The following is a 17,553-nucleotide window of genomic DNA, read 5'->3' on the forward strand; positions in this document are numbered from 1 at the left end:
GTCCTCCCAAACCTTTTAAAAAATGTGTCTCAATGTGATAGCACGATCTATTGCAGAATGCTTCGACCTAAAACCCGCTTGTCCTCTTGCCCTCTTTTCTTTTACTTCTGCCCACTTACTAATTCTATTTTCTACCATGCTGCCGAAAAGCTTTGTAAACAAAGGATTGATCATAACGGTTCTATAGTTGGAAGGATTATTAATGTCTCCACTTTTAAAAGGGGTATTGCTAGGCTAGTTGTCCAGTCTCTTGGAAATCCTTGTTGAATGATGTTGTTGAATATTTCCATGATGTGCGGTGCAAGAGTGTTCATTCCCCATTTTAGATACTCTGCTTGAAGTTCAACCAAGTCCTTTGCCTTTCCTATTTTCAGCTTCTTAATTCCAATCTCCACCTCCTATAACATGAAGAGATTTGTAGTTGTGTTGATCCTGGGGGGAGGCTCCGCCTCTGATTCTTGCTCATAGAGTTGCTTTGCATATTCAAACCATTGATTGAATGTAATATTATTTTCGATTTGCTTCTTCCTTGGTTGAAGTTCCTACCAAAAAAGATTTGGGTTATTCTTGCTTAGATATATTAACTCTTCTCACCTTGTTTGCATGAACTCATCTTTTTTCCTTTTTAGTATCTGCTTATATAACTTTACATTCATCTTCTCCTTGCCTGCCTTTTTCAAGGTTCTCCTTGCCATTTTGCATTTCTCATCAAACCAAGCATTTACAAGAAAACAATTTGATTCCAATTTCCTATTTCTTGCTCTTTTGCACTTCTCAAGTGCACTTTGAATTATATTTGTTAACTCATGAGTGTTGAAGCTTTTGAAACCAATTTTTTCCTTGTGAATTAATCTCTCTAACATTGCCTTGAAGATAGTACAATTTTCTCGTGTTAGAAGAATTTTGCCCCTTGATAGTGATTGCCGAGAGCATTGAGTTTTCCTCCTATGCTGCCTTTCTTCTAACCATGATAACTTTATATAAATTGAGTTATGGTCTGATTTTAAGTCCCAAATACGCTCTCCTATCTTAACTTCATCTATCTTTTCTATCAAGCTTTGCGAACACATCACATAATCAACGACACTTGCCCCATTGAATGTGTTGCAAGTGAAGTTCTTAGACCTTTTCCATCTATCTAGACCATTGCAAATAATTAAGTTGAAAGCCCCACACAGTGTAAGCAACTCCTATCCAAAATGATTGCTAACTTTGTCATCTTCTGAACACCTCACCCATTGGGGATTCTCCTCTTCAGTGAGCCAAATAGGATTGTGATCCTCTTTACAAGAAATAATACTAGCTTGATGATTTGTTGTTCTAGCATTGAAATCTCCCACTAAAAGAACTTCTCCTTGCTGAGAGTACACAGCAATATCTTGCTTTAAAGATGCATACAGATCCTTGCTATCTAGCCCCTTATTTTTGTAAGTTTTTGAGACTTGAGGGGCAAAATAACATGTTGCAATTCTTATGTGATTCTCATTCTATATCATTTTGAACCATAAATATTGTTTATTTGCATATTCTTTCATTAACTGAATGTGGAAACCTTCTTTTTCTTTCACTAAAACTAGTATTCCCCCATACCCTTTGCCATTTTCTGCTACCTTGTTCCAAACTGCTAACTTCAAATAACCATCAAACACAAGAGTTTTGCAACCATCATGTTCATGAGTTTTATGTCTCTACCTTTCACAATAGGCCATAACCGAGGTCCCCTCCTCCAAGGATAATTTTGTAACCATATTTAAATTTCATTAATAAGCACATAAAAACTTTAATATTTACAATAAACTTACCATATAAAAATATTTGTTTCAATACCATGGCTCATCAATACTGTATGCCCCAAAACCATCTCTCATTTCACAATCAAAATATTTTATTTATAATATTTTTTTTAATTAAATCTAAAGGAAAAAAGTTTGTAATTACTTTTAGATATATCTAAATCTTCTATCACATTAAGATACATAAGATATAAATAATACCTATAAATTAAGATCCATTTTATCATATAAATTAAAATAATAGTTTTGTAACCACATTTAAATTTTATTAATAAACACATAAAAACTCAATACTTTTAATATTAAAACACTTTTAATTTTGTATATTCACTCCCATTTTAACTTGGATATTATTAATTTTTGTTATAATATCATGACTCATCAATACTGCATGCTCAAAATCCATCTCTCATTTTACAATCAAAATATGTTATAAATATATATATTTTTAATTTAATTTTATGGCAGTTTTGGGCGGTCAAATTATATAAAAATAAAAATAAAAAATAAGATTATTAACTTAATTATAATAATTAATAATTAAACTTGGTTAGATCTATCTTAAGTCCAGGTCTATTAAGCTCATAGATAGTTCAAATCTCTAGAGGGTAAACATTTCCTCAAATTTTTTATTCAAAAAAATTGCAAGTTGATAAATTTAATCCTCAAACACTTGATAAATCCAAAAATAAATATTTTGATCATCTTTCTATCGAACCAGATATCAAGCAAATGAAAAATTTAATACATCAACCAAATGAAAAAGCAATCTGTCCCATAAACTATTTTTAGCTTCGTGTTAAAATAATTTCTTTCTTTCTTCTTCTTTAATTCTATTTAACCACACGAAATCCAATGGCACCAATGGCCGAAACTTCCCAACAAAATATGAAATATCGAAGGGCGATATATATTATTATAAAAGGGCATATACTTCGAATCTATTCGGAGTACACACGCTATAATATGGTAAGGCTCATGTTGATGCAGCAAAGGACCAGACTTTCATCAATGGTTGCCTGATTAGCGCGCTGCGCTTCTGGGAACGAGTAAAAACTCTAGTCAACTGAATGCTTTCATGATTATTAAAATCTGTGAACTGTGGCATCGTTCCATTTGTGTTTCTTCGGGCGAAGATCTGAAACAAGTTTTTCCATTTACTGACTCTGGCATTACTGGGTTCTTGCTGCTTATATTAATTGCTTCTAAGTGGTATTAATGACCTCCCATTCTATAGGTGAGGTGACTTCTGCGATTGGTTGCTCAACAAAGGTCGTGTCTTTCATCTTTGAACCCTTGATCTCAATTGGGCATCATGGGCGAAGTTGGACAAGGTAAGAGGAATGCCTGTTTTATTTTACCATTAGCTGATCCATTCGTTGCTGTTACTGGGGTTCTGTTGTATCTTCGCATTGCAAAAAAACGTTCCTTCTATTGTTCTATGTTGGTTCAATGCTTGTGATTTGGGTAACAGATGGATGGATCAAAGTTCTGTATTTACCTTTAGACTTTAGTTCTGTTACTGTTTCCATTTGATGGTGTTGTTTTCATTGTCCATATTGTGCAAATCCCTTGATCTCCATTCCTATCTCTGTCTGCCAGAAGTTTGCAGTGAGCCCTTTCTGATGGACAAGAAGGCCAAGTTATTTGTTGCTGGTCACCGGGGATTAGTGGGCTCTGCCATTGTTAGGAAACTTATTGAGTCAGGATTTGAGAATCTGGTCCTGAGGACACACCAGGAACTTGATCTCACTCGACAAGCAGATGTAGAGAAATTTTTCTCCGTTGAGAGGCCCAAGTATGTAATTGTCGCAGCAGCGAAAGTTGGAGGTATTCATGCCAACAATACTTACCCTGCTGACTTCATAGCCATTAATCTGCAGATTCAAACAAATGTGATCGATGCAAGCTATAAGAATGGAGTGAAGAAGCTACTGTTTCTGGGTTCTTCTTGCATTTATCCAAAGTTTGCCCCGCAACCTATCACAGAAGAAGCACTTTTGACTGGTCCTCTGGAGCCCACTAACGAGTGGTACGCTATTGCTAAGATTGCTGGGATAAAGATGTGCCAAGCTTATCGTCTTCAGTACAAATGGGATGCAATTTCTGGCATGCCCACCAATCTGTATGGTCCAAATGATAATTTTCACCCTGAAAATTCTCATGTTTTGCCTGCTTTGATTCGTCGGTTTCATGAAGCTAAAGTCACTGGAGCAAAAGAAGTGGTTGTTTGGGGCACTGGTTCACCTCTGCGTGAATTTTTACATGTGGATGATCTAGCAGATGCAGTGATGTTCCTGATGGATAAATACAGTGATTTTCCCCATGTGAATGTGGGAAGTGGGAATGAAGTGACGATCAAAAACCTTGCAGAGCTTGTCAAGGAAGTGGTGGGATTTGAAGGGGAGCTCAAGTGGGACCCTACCAAACCAGATGGAACCCCTCGAAAACTAATGGACAGCTCAAAGTTAGCAAACATGGGATGGACGCCTAAGATCTCTCTAAAGGATGGCCTTGTAGGTACATACAAGTGGTATGTAGAGAATTATTTTCAGTGACCTTTGTTGCTGCCTCAATCACAGCATGAGCTATTCTTATTGCCATCATTGTGGCACCTCACTTGGGTCCCCGTCAGTGCCGTTGCTTGAGTATGTCAGATCTCACTTAAGGCCAAGCCGATGTTATTGCTGGAGTTGTTATAAGTTTGGAAGTTTGTCAAGCATAGATGTCAGGGCCATTCTATTCTAGAATTTGTTAGGATTTCTTTTTCTTTGTCTGAGATTATCATGCAAAGCGGATTGTGGCACTAATGAGAAGATATGCCGAATGGTGGCATAGAAACATGAACAGATTTAAATTATGAGATTTATGTTGGTAAAGTTTATAAGTTTAGGCATTTATGCTATGAAAATAAAGCAGCTTGATCGATCTATTTTCCCTTTATATTTGGTGTTCAATTTTTCAGCTTATTAGGTTCTCATGTTTTTTCTCTAATAGCGGAATGGCACTTTTCCTGTCTTCGCTGGTGCACTGTGTATATGTATTCATGGGACAACGTTTAAGCCAATTTTAAAATAATAGAGAAAAAAACATTTTTACAAATTTTAGAAGACTTTTAATGGATACTGAGTGGTCGGACAAGCGTGCATATTTTTCTTTTCAAGTCTCTTTTTGAATAGTAAAATAATGAAGAGTATATCTTATAGATGCTGGTACAGCATTGTAATACATTCTGAATGTTAAAGAAAACTAAGGCCCTGTCTTCTATATTCAGAGACAAGAAGAGAAAAAAAATTTCTTCCGAATCATTGCTACTGCTTATCATACAGTTTTGACAAAAAGAAAAAAAAACCATACCTACAGGTCTTCACCTGTCCCCCACACCCAGTAAAAACGCTATTACATAATATCTGTACAGTATTTCTCCTGTTGAAAATCACCTAAGAGTCCTTATACCACATTTTTAAATCCACAATCTAAAAATACCTACAGTTTTATATACATTTAATTCAGAACTGTGTAACGTACAGCACTGTGAAAATGATATTATTTTTTCAATTAACGGTGAATCATGAGATTCAGCCTGTAGGATGCCTTCTTGGTACTCAACAATATAGTGCTGATTGCCAGCTGCAAACCTGCCTGTGAAAACTCTTCTGCCCGTGTATTAAGTTCTTTGAATTTGTGAAGAAAAGTTATGCCAGAGAACATTGATTCAATGAGTTTGATCTGTTTCAAAACCATGTGCAGTATCAAATTTCCCATCCCGTAGCTTCCTTTTATCCAATATAGGATCATGTCAGAGTTCCCATAGATCTGCATCTTATTGTTCAACCGGTTCACTGCCATTTTGTTAATTTTAGGTATGTTCTATGCTAGAGCAATTTATTTATTTTTTCACAGTTAGCAATCACATCATCATTAACGTAAAACTGCAGATAGAACATAAATATAAGTCGCAGAAGACAAACCAAGACAAGAGGACACAAGATGTGGCGTTACCCAGGGACAAACCCCACAATGTGGGGAAACCCTTGATTAATTCTTCTTTATGTTCTTCAAAGTTCAGCAGAAAAAGTGAGAGAGATAGTACATTTACAACAGAAGTCTACCCTTTGACTTATCTAGATCAGAGCATAGATCATCTCCTATAACGATGTTACATGAGATCAGTTGAAGACATTCTGCTTCAACTGATTCTCCAAGGTGACGACTTCACCTATTGTAGCGTTGCATTTTGTCCATTTGCCGCATCTTACCGTGTAATGCTGCATCATGCATCATCATGCTGCTCATGATCACTATGCTGCCCATACATCATGCTGTCCATGATCTCATACATCATGCTGCTCATGATCTCATTATGCTGCTCATGCATATGCAGTCTCATAGATCATGTTGATATACATATATATGATGATTACCTATAATTAACGTGATCCTTGTCACTGTTCTTTGAAACATGATGAGACTGCTGTATGCCAGGACTGTAACTTCTAACATAGTCTTCATTGAGCCGAGAGAATAGATCCATCATGCTGATCATTGTGCTGCTACAGGTATGCCACTGAGGTTTATATACCAAGACAATATCACTGCTGTTCATTGTGTTAGGGCTGCGTAATAGTGACACCTTCATACTGCATAAGGTATTCCTTTTGGTAGCTACAGGCCTCCCTTTTAACTGCAGCCAGATCTCTTTGACTTGCTGCGTATTTACCCTCATGTATTGTGACTAAGAGCAATCTTAAATGCTACGATTATGACCTGCATATGAATGGTTCCATGGACTGCGAAGTGTCCCTCATACCAGCATAATAGAGTTTCTATGACTGCGTTAAGGTGTCATCATTGACTGCATATCTGCTCCTCTCATTGATTGCATTAACCTCTGAGAACAGCGTATATCATCCAGCGTATTTGTACAGCATATTAAGGTATCCATTGACTGCGTTTTAATATTACAGCGACTACCTTCATGTGGCTACCTTCACATTACTGCAGTTACCCTTCATATTACCTACACTGCCAGATCTGCATACATCGATTGCTGCGTGCCATGACTGCACCATACCCTACTGCGGATTCCTTCATATGATCTACGCTGCCAGATCCGCATACATCAATAGTGCAACGATTGCTGCGTGCCATGACTGTGTAGTTGCCAAGAACTGCATAGTTACCATGACTGCATAGTTACCATATGTAACTGCAGGTTCCATATATGACTGTGTGTTTCATATATGACTGCGTTCCATATAGCTGCGGGTTCTTTATATAGATAGGGCATCACGTTGACTGTAATTCATCACAGCGTTTAGGGCTTCACATGCCTGGGATCTTCTCCCCTCATCTGCGTCTAGACTTCTTCATGACCGTTGCTCCTGCGTTTTAGATCTAGGGCATCATTTGTACATAGGCCAGCGTATCCTCTATGTGTTTTTCCTTCTCCAAAAACCCAAGACGTGGAGAGGAGATCACACATGAAGAGGATATGTCTGAAATGACTTCAAATCCTCTTCTATTTATACTAAAACATGGATGATGAATAGACACGTCTATTGGGCTTCTGATCCTACTCAAGTTGCTGGCCGGCTTGATAATAATTTCATAATCAAAATAAATTCATATCTCCATAAATACTTATTGGAATCGGATGATTTTTAGATCAATCCTACACCTCTTGATGAGAGGGATCTAATAAAAATATCAGCTGCCATAAATAAGCTGACCCACATGGAGTTTGGCCCTAGTTGCCAATTTGAAGACCCCCTCTCAACTAGGGAGAACTCCCTTTTTTGGTCCATATGTCTGACTGTACTATCTCTGCCATCAGTGCGCTGCACTGCTCTGCTGGCTCTGTTCTGCTCTGATGGCTCAGCTCTGTTGCCTTTGCTCTGCTCAGCTCTGCTCAACTTAGCTTTGCTGAACTATGAAGAAGAAGAATTGATCGAGAATGTCTCATACCATTCTCTACTGACCCGAAGTCAGTCTCAGAGTGCGTACCACTGGTCCCAGACCAGTCTCAACCGACCCAAAGTCAGCGTCATAGTGGGTACCACTCCTACCACTGGTCCCAGACCAGTATCATTGATCCCAAATCAATAAAGGTCATCCTAGCATAGGGAGTACGGTAGATACAACGATGCGTCCATCAGTACTACTATGATCTCTATCCTCATTTCCCTCCTCATTAATCAGATGAGAGGTACTTCCCATGAGTCCCAGACTACATGGGTAGGATGCCTCGACAGGAGAACTTAATCAATCCTGTCCTCACAGGAGAACTAATCATCTTGCTACACAATCGCCATGGAGAACACATCATCTAGGCCTCACAGGAGAGCTAATCATCCTGCTACATAATCGTCATGGAGAACACATCATCCAAACCTCACAGGAGAACTAGTCATCCTGCTACACAATCGTCATGGAGAACACATCATCTAGACCTCACAAGAGAACTAATCATCTTGCTACATAGGAGAGCGAATCATCCTGTCCCACAAGAGGGTGAATCATCTTGTCCCACAAGAGAGCAAATCATCTTGTTCAGAGGAAAGTGAATCATCCTGTACATAGGAGAGCGAATCATCCTGTCCCACAAGAGAGCGAATCATCTTGTCCCATAAGAGAGCGAATCATCTTGTCCACAGGAGAGCGAATCATCTTGTCCCCCACAAGAGAGCGAATCATCTTGTTCACAGGAGAGCGAATCATCTTGTTCACAGGAGAGCGAATCATCCTGTCCCATAAGAGAGCGAATCATCTTGTTCACAGGAAAGCGAATCATCCTGTCCACAGGAAAGCGAATCATCATGTCCACAAGAGAGTGAATCATCGTGTCCCACAAGAGAGCGAATCATCTTGTCCCACAAGAGAGCGAATCATCTTGTCCCAGTGCGCACCACCAGGGGAGAGTGAGTCACCCTGTGGTCGTATGTTGCTCCAGTAAGAACCGCAAGCCCCCATAGCTCCCAGAGCTTAATGTATGCAACATGCAGGACCCTTGTACAAGGGTCTCTCGATGACTCCAAGGCATTCAGGAAAATCACAAATTTGATCTTTCTCCGGGGCTCTGACAAAGTGTATCGACTTGTACATCATCTTAATGCGATGGAGCCTCCTTGCTCATCAGCTTACCATATCCCAGATAAGGTAGTATCTGATGTCTATCTGCTGGAGCAATCGTCGAATACGGGATTCCTCAATAATCGAATCCCACCTCTGGTTGTCACAGAGAATCATAGTGGTATTCATCATGTGTACTCACTGACCAGTCTGCATTCGAATAATCATGCAGTTTTAATATTTCCGGCAATGTATCTCAATCCATGAGAGATTGTGCCCCGAAGATATCTCAGAAGATTCTTGGCACCAATCCAGTGAGGCTCAACCAAATATGAGCTCACCCTGCTAATTGCAAAACATATGTCCGGAATCCAACTCCCTCTTACTTCTACAAATGAGAGGGTCTGCACCTGTCAGAAATAGTTCGTTCGCATAAGGTGCTGGTATGAGAGGTCTATCATCCACAACCTTCGGGTAATGGTTTGGATTGGTTTCATTCCTAATGAATCTCAGCTTCATCAAACAACTATCAATCCTCTCATACTATGCCGGGGTGTTTTGCTTCAAGCCATAGAGGGCTTTCTTCCACCTGTATACATGAGATTCCTGTTCATGAATCTCAAACTCCACGGGTTGTTCCAAACCTGTGGACCTGCTACATGAGGGGAATGGTCCCCTTGTAAGATTTTCCTTCGGTACATCTCAGACATGTACCTTCATGCTTTTTTTGAATTCAGGCATCCCTGTCACCATCTGACTCACAGACCTTCGGTGCTGTGTTAATGGACATGGTCCCAAGTGGACTTGATACAAGCCTGAACTCTAAAACATCTTTGAAAAATCTACTTTCAAACACGTACCTTTCCATCGATGAGTGCCACCCTGAAATGTTAAACTTCCATTTCCGAGATGGACACCAGGTTCTTCTTGCGATCAGGTACATAAAGAGATTCTGGGGTTCCTTGCTTTCTTTGAAGAGTCGTCCATTTCCTTGATGACCTGCATTACTTATCATTCCTCTTGATCATTGAAGATGTCCCTAGAATGATTATTATCTCATCAAGAGATGTGTCCTTGTCCTTCGGACACTCCTTTGCATGATGGCCGAACTTATTGCAACCAAGGCATCTGCCTTTCCTTCCACCCTTAGATCTGAACTTCCCAATGAAGTGATCTTTAGGTAGGCCATCAGAACCTTCCGCCGCGCCATTCTGATAATATTCTCTGCTTTGACTTCACCCTGGGTGAATTATGAAGAGGGATGAGGAACCCATTGATCCTTTTGTCTTGACCCAACTGTCTTTGGTGATTGCTCTTTCACTCTTGCTTGGGCATTGTCTTCACCTCAGCTCTGATCCCATGCTAATTTTAGGTATGTTCTATGCTAGAGCAATTTACATAATTTTTCACAGTGAGCAATCACATCATCATTAACGTAGACTGCAGATAGAACATAAATATAAATCGCAGAAGACAAACCAAGACAAGAGAACATAAGATGTGGCGCTAGCCAGGGACAAACCCCACAATGTGGGGAAATCCTTGATCAATTCTTCTTTTATGTTCTTCAAAGTTCAACAGAAAAAGTGACAGAGATAGTACATTTACAACAGAAGTCAACCCTTTGACTTATCTAGATCAAAGCATAGATCATCTCCTATAACGATGTTACATGAGATCAGTTGAAGACATTCTGCTTCAACTGATTCTCCAAGGTGATGGCTTCACCTATCGTAGCGTTGCATTTCGTCCATTTGCTGCACCTTACCGTGTAGCACCATCATGCTGCATCATGCATCATCATGCTGCTCATGATCACTATGCTGCCCATACATCATGCTGCTCATGCATATGCAGTCTCATAGATCATGCTGATATACATATATATGATGATTACCTATAATTAACGTGATCCTTGTCACTGTTCTTTGAAACATGATGAGACTGCTGTATGCCAGGACTGTAACTTCTAACATAGTCTTCATTGAGCCCAGAGAATAGATCCATCATGCTGATCATTGTGCTGCTACAGGTATGCCACTGAGGTTTATATACCAAGACAATATCACTGCTGTTCATTGTGTTAGGGCTGCATAATAGTGACACCTTCATACTGCGTAAGGTATTCCTTTTGGCAGCTACAGGCCTCCCTTTTAACTGCGGCCAGATCTCTTTGACTTGCTGCGTATTTACCCTCATGTATTGTGACTAAGAGCAATCTTAAATGCTACGGTTATGACCTGCATATAAATGATTCCATGGACTGCGAAGTGTCCCTCATACCAGTGTATTAGAGTTTCTATGACTGCGTTAAGGTGTCATCATTGACTGCGTATCTGCTCCTCTCATTGACTGCGTTAACCTCTGAGAACAACGTATATCATCCAGCGTATTTGTACAACATATTAAGGCATCCATTGACTGTGTTTTAATATTACAACGGCTACCTTCATGTGGCTACCTTCACATTACTGCGGTTACCCTTCATATTACCTACACTACCAGATCCGCATACATTGATTGCTGCGTGCCATGACTGCACCATACCCTACTGTGGATTCCTTCATATGATCTACGCTGCTAGATCCGCATACATCAATAGTGCAACGATTGTTGCGTGCCATGACTGTGTAGTTACGAAGAACTGCGTAGTTACCATGACTGTGTAGTTACCATATGTAACTGCAGGTTCCATATATGACTGCGTGTTTCATATATGACTGCGTTCCATATAGCTGCGGGTTCTATATATAGATAGGGCATCATGTTGACTGTAATTCATTACAGCGTCTAGACTTCTTCATGACCGTTGCTCCTGCGTTTTAGATCTAGGGCATCATTTGTACATAGGCTAGCGTATCCTCTATGTGTTTTTCCTTCTCCAAAAACCCAAGACGTGGAGAGGAGATCACACATGAAGAGGATATGTTTGAAATGACTTCACATCCTCTTCTATTTATACTAAAACATGGATGATGAATATACACGTCTATTTGGCTTCTGAGCCTACTCAAGTTGCTGGTCGGCTTGATAATAATTTCATAATCAAAATAAATTCATATCTCCATAAATACTTATCGAAATAGGATGATCTTTAGATCAATCCTACACCTCTCGATGAGGGATCTAATAAAAATATCAGCTGCCATAAATCAGCTGACCCACATGGAGTTTGGCCCTAGTTGCCAATTTTAACACATTTGAATACAGAATCCTATATGAAGCAATATTAATCTCTATTAGAGCCAAGATGATATATCATATGCCCTAGGGTGCCTGTTCTTTTTTCCTCCATAATTGATTTGCTTAACCCTTTGTCAATAATCAAGTTTAAAAGTGATAGAGGTTATCTTTGCCTGAAGCTCTCTAGGAATTAAGACCGGAACCATCAATTAAAACAACAAATGGGATAAAATATGCTCCTTGAAATCCAAGTGACCATTTGAACACAGAATCCTATATGCGGCAATACTAATCTCAAATAGAGCCAAGGTGATCTGTCATATGCCTAAGATAAATCTAACTTAATGACCATTGCATTTACCCTCTGAGTTTTGATTGTGTGTAAACCCTCCTGGCCTATCTCAATAACTTCATGAACGTGTCTACCATGCCAGAGGTAAAACTGTTTTCAGAAATGGACTGATAAGATCTTCGTCACCCTGACAGAGATAATTTATCTACTATCTTATTGATGCAATTGCATAAGGAAAGAGGCCTAGAGTCATCAAATGATTCAGGACTATCCTTCTTAGGGATTAAGGAAAGAAAGGTGGAATTAAATGTCCCAAGCACTTTTCTAGTTCTTCCAGTATCTTCCACAACCCTCAACAACTCCTCTTTCAATAAGTCATAGAACCTTATAAAAAGCCAATGTCCACCTATTAAGCCTAGGGTTCATATTTCTCTAGAAGGAAGCCACAACAACTTTTAATTCTTCCTCGTCACTTCCTATATTAGGAATTCATTTTCTTCTGCTCTACAAAACTAGGGAACAAGGAGGTAATCTGCACTATTTCAGCAATGTTGATCTGATTTGGCTCTATATAATTTTTAAAATGGGAGACCCCCATATATACTAATTCCTTGAAAGGCTTGGCCTTAATTCCATTAGAATTTAGGCTTTTGCATTTCCTAGATAGCCTTGATGTTTTCCTTTGGCTTGCATAATTATGGAAGGTGCTTGTATATTCATCCCCATTGGCTAACCAAAGAGCCCTTGTTATGATCCATGCATTAAAAAATGATAAGAACCCATAACTATAGTCTACTTCGAGGGGGAACTCCTTTTACAATGAATACAATGTATAAGACAAGGTTTGATGATCCTAATACTAGCTCTCCTTGGAATATATATAGAAGACAAAGGGTACAATTAAAATGAAAAACTAATAATGAATGCTTATTAGGGCCTTAGTATAGGGGCTCAAGGGCCTTAACATAACCTTGATCTTTAAATAAAACTTTTCCCTCAAAGCTTGTAATTGACGGCATTTCTTCATCAACTGCTCATTTTCCCATGTAGCTTCTTCTAGAGGCATATTCTTTCACTTGATTAGGTAACTCTATCATGGTTCTATTATGAACAGATAGAGAACACTAATCCATACATTTTTCTCATTCAAGAATCAACTTTCCTTTTTCATCTAATTCTGGAAGTTCTATTTGCACTAGCATAGTTTGTCCCACAACTTTTTTAGGCAAGATACATGAAAAACACTATGAATGGGAGAAGGCAAATCTAACTCATAAGCCACCTGTCCAATTCTACGAATAATCTTGTAGGGTCCATACAATTTTAGAGCTAATTTCTGATTCTTATTTTGCTTGAGAGTAGATTGCTTATAAGGTTGCAGTGTTAGAAATACTCAATCACCCTCCACAAACTATCTTCAACTTCGATGTTGATTTGCGTACTGCTTCATCCTATTTTGCGCCATTTGAAGGTTTTCCTTAACAACTGCCAAAATTTCTTTAGTCTTTTCCATATGTGACTCTATTGTCTGTACTTTGGATTTATCTTGTAAAAAGTTTGGAATGCTAGGAATTGGGTATACATAAAGGGCCTCAAATGGGGTCATTTTAGTAGATGTATGGTGGGTAGTATTATACCACCATTATGCTAGAGGAATCCACTTCATCCATTGAGATTGCTTATCTGAAGAATAACTTGTTATGCTCTTGACCCGCGAGAAGATACCAGAATACCAAATATGCGAAGAAATATACCCAGAACACAGAACAATAAGAAATAACAGCATGTATTTTATTATTCAGAAAGGAAAGCAATGTTTCCTTGCCTCTTCGAGGAGGCAACCTCTAATAGAGCTGGGCTCAATTACAAAATAAGACACGACCCTCCTCAAGGGGAGTCTCTATCCTTTATATAGGATTCATACATGCAATACCATGGGTCAGTACCATGGTTCTTATTGATACCATCTATCTAATACCATGGCCCATTTGCAACTAACTATGGTCCCTTTTTAAAATGCGGGTCAACCACTTACAATTATTAATATGGGCTTTATTGACTCTTTAACTAACTATAACTATGACTCGACCCTATTACATAAATAAGGCGTTTAGGGTTGGACCCTAACATGCCCTCCCCCATAAAAATAGCCTTGTCCTCAAGGCTGAAGCTGCAGAAATTGCTGAAGAACAATGGCTAGTTCCCAGGTCGCATCTTCTGGAGAGGTGTCTTTCCACTTGATGAGGACTTCCTTGATCGTGCGGCCGCGCAGGTGCTGTTCTTGCGTGTTAAGAACCTGTTCAGGTTGGAGCCAGATTGAACCTTCTTCATCCAATTCCGGTAGACTGGTTTGAATTCTGCAATGGTTCCCAACCACTTTCTTGAGGCATGAGACATGGAAGACAGGATGGATTTTTGCAGTGGGTGGCAAGGCTAGCTTGTAGGCTACTTCTCCGATGCGCTGAAGTATTTGATACAGTTTGTAGAATTTTGGAGATAATTTCTGACAACCCTTGTCTTTGAGTGATGTTTGCTTATATGGTTGCAGCCTCAAGAATACTTGATCCCCTTCTTGAAATTTGCGCTCTGAACGATGTTGGTCTGCCTGTTGCTTCATGCGATTTTGAGCTTGATGGAGATTCTCTTTGAGGTGGGCCAGCATGGTTGCACGGTTCTGTAGGAGTTGATCCACTGCTTGTACCTTTGAGCATCCCTGGATATAAGAAGTAGGTGAAGGAGGGAGTTGACCATAAACTGCTTCATATGGAGTCATTTTGGTGGTGGCATGATAGTTAGTATTATACCACCATTCGGCTAGAGGTAACCACTGTACCCATAGATGTTGCTTTTTTGAAGTGAAACACTTGAGGTAGGTCTCCAGACATTTGTTGACTGCTTCAGTTTGACCATCAGTTTGGGGATGATAAGAAGTACTGAGTTGTAGTTGGGTACCTTGTAGTCTGAAGAGTTCCTGCCAAAAGTTACTGGTGAAGATCGGGTCACAATCAGACATAATGGAAGTGCGCATGCCTTGCAATTTGAAGATTTGGTCCATGAAAGATTAAGCCACCAAAGCTAGTGTAAAAGGGTGGGGTAGGGCGCAAAAATGAGCATACTTAAAAAGTTTGTCCACAACCACCATGATGACTGACTTGTTGCATGACTTTGGAAGACCCGTAATGAAATCCATAGAAACCTCCATCCAGATTGAGGCAAGGATGGGCAATGGCTGTAATTTGCCTGGGGATTTGACTGTTTCTCCTTTGTGGCGCTAACTCACATCACACTCAGCTACAAAAGTAAGAATGTCCTTTTTCATGCCTGTCCAAAAGAATGAACATCGAGTGTGAGCATAAGTCTTCTGAAACCCTGAATGGCATACAGTGGGAGATGAGTGCAACCCTGCCAAAATGTGACTTTTGAGGGTGGATGTTGGTGATATCACTACTTTGTCCTTGTAGCGAAGAATCTCATCTTGCCAAGAGTAGCCCGCTGTGGAATTTGGATCGGCCTGCAATTTATTAACGAGTTGGGAGTGCAAAGGATGTGAAAACCATTCCTTGCGAGCCTCTTCAATCCACTCTGGAATGGGAAGAGAGATTGCTAGTAGGGTGCTATCCGCCTCAAATTGGCGTGATAAAGCATCCGCTACGACATTTTCACGCCCTTTCTTGTAAATTATCTCATAATCATATCCCAACATTTTGGCTAGCCATTTATTTTGTTGTGGCGAGGATAGGCGTTGCTCCAAAAAATATTTAAGGCTTTGATGGTCTGTGCGGATTTGGAAACGCCACCCCAATAAGTATGGTCGCCAGGTATCCACTGCATGTAAGATGGCCATCATCTCCTTCTCATAGGTAGATTGTCCCAGATTTGTCCCACTTAGTTGTTGGCTAGTGAAGGCCAAGGGTCGACCTTCCTGCATTAAGACAGCCCCAATACCCGTACCTGAAGCATCACATTCAATCACAAAAGATTTGGTGAAGTCGGGTAGTGCCAATACGGGAGTGGAACACATGGCATGTTTGAGAGCTATAAATGTCTGTTGCGCTTCATCATTCCAGAGGAATGAATTTTTCTTGAGAAGGTGAGTGAGGGGTCTAGCAATGCGACCATAATTGCAGACAAATTTGCAATAGTAGTCGGTGAGACCCAAAAATCCTCTCAAGCTCTTCAAGGTCTTTGGTTGAGGCCAATCCTGCATTGCCTGGATCTTTTTGGGATCCACCCTGACACCTTCACGCCCCACAATGTGGCCCAAATACTCAACTTCTTCCATGCCAAAAGAGCACTTGGACAATTTGACAAATAATTTATGCTTCTGGAGCAGTTGCAAGAGCAGATCTACATGCTGAAGATGTTTTTCCCAGGTGAGGCTGTAGATGAGGATGTCATCAAAGAAAACAAGGACAAATTTTCTGAGATATGGTTTGAGCAGGTGATTCATGAGGCTCTGAAAAGTGGATGGGGCATTACAGAGACCAAATGGCATGACCAGGAATTCATAATGGCCTTCATGAGTTCGGAAAGCAGTCTTTGGAATGTCTACTTCTTTCATGCGAATTTGGTGATAACCCGAGCGAAGGTCGAGCTTAGTAAAGAATTGAGCCCCATTTAGTTCATCCAGCGAATCATCAACAACCGGGATGAGAAATTTATCTCTGATCGTCAGCTTGTTGAGGGCCCTGAAGTCTGGACACATATGCCATTCCCCATCTTTCTTGAGCACCATGACCATAGGCGATGAATAAGGACTAATGCTAGGATGAATGACACCGGCTTCCAGGAGTTCCTTGATGATTTTTTCAATTTCATTCTTTTGGGCGAAAGGATATCTATATGGGCACACATTTGGTGGTTGTGCCCCTGAGACCAAAGTAATGCTATGATCATGTTCCCCTCTCGAGGGTGGAAGCTCATGAGGCTTGTCAAAGACCTGCAGATGGTTGTTTAAGACCTATTGCATCTCAGGATGAATATGAAGAGAAGTGGGTTCAAAGGCCTGAATGGCATTAAATTGGGCTATAACTCCATGGTGGCCCTTTTTTAACAGTTTTTCCATCCTATGCGAGCTGGAGCATCTGCCTGGAGTCCGCGGAGGGTATGTGTGTGGTTATTCTGCTTAAAGCTTATATATAACTCCTGGAAATCCATTGTGATTGGGCCGATTGTGCGGAGCCATTCAGCACTCAAGACAATGTCACACCCACC

The 17,553-nt window shown here is 40.0% G+C and overlaps 1 protein-coding gene across 2 annotated transcripts; it reads left to right on the forward strand.

Moving 5' to 3' along the window:
- The first annotated feature begins 2,692 nt into the window (after window positions 1-2,692).
- On the forward strand, window positions 2,693-4,736 carry LOC149154065 (putative GDP-L-fucose synthase 2). Of its 2 annotated transcripts, none has more exons than XM_089439873.1 (3): window positions 2,693-2,842; window positions 3,031-3,127; window positions 3,396-4,736. In XM_089439873.1, the coding sequence occupies exons 2-3, from the start codon at window positions 3,109-3,111 to the stop codon at window positions 4,349-4,351; spliced, it is 975 nt and encodes a 324-aa protein (XP_089295999.1). In that variant the 5' UTR covers window positions 2,693-2,842; window positions 3,031-3,108; the 3' UTR covers window positions 4,352-4,736. The 2 variants fall into 2 exon arrangements, with proteins under 2 accessions (XP_089295999.1, XP_089296000.1); XM_089439874.1 differs by having other exon boundaries at window positions 3,399-4,736.
- Window positions 4,737-17,553: the final 12,817 nt, after the last annotated feature.

This window comes from Pinus tabuliformis, chromosome 9 (genome assembly GCF_031772625.1).
Source record: "Pinus tabuliformis cultivar Carrire ecotype Pingquan chromosome 9, CPIR1, whole genome shotgun sequence".
NCBI classification, from domain to species: domain Eukaryota; kingdom Viridiplantae; phylum Streptophyta; class Pinopsida; order Pinales; family Pinaceae; genus Pinus; species Pinus tabuliformis.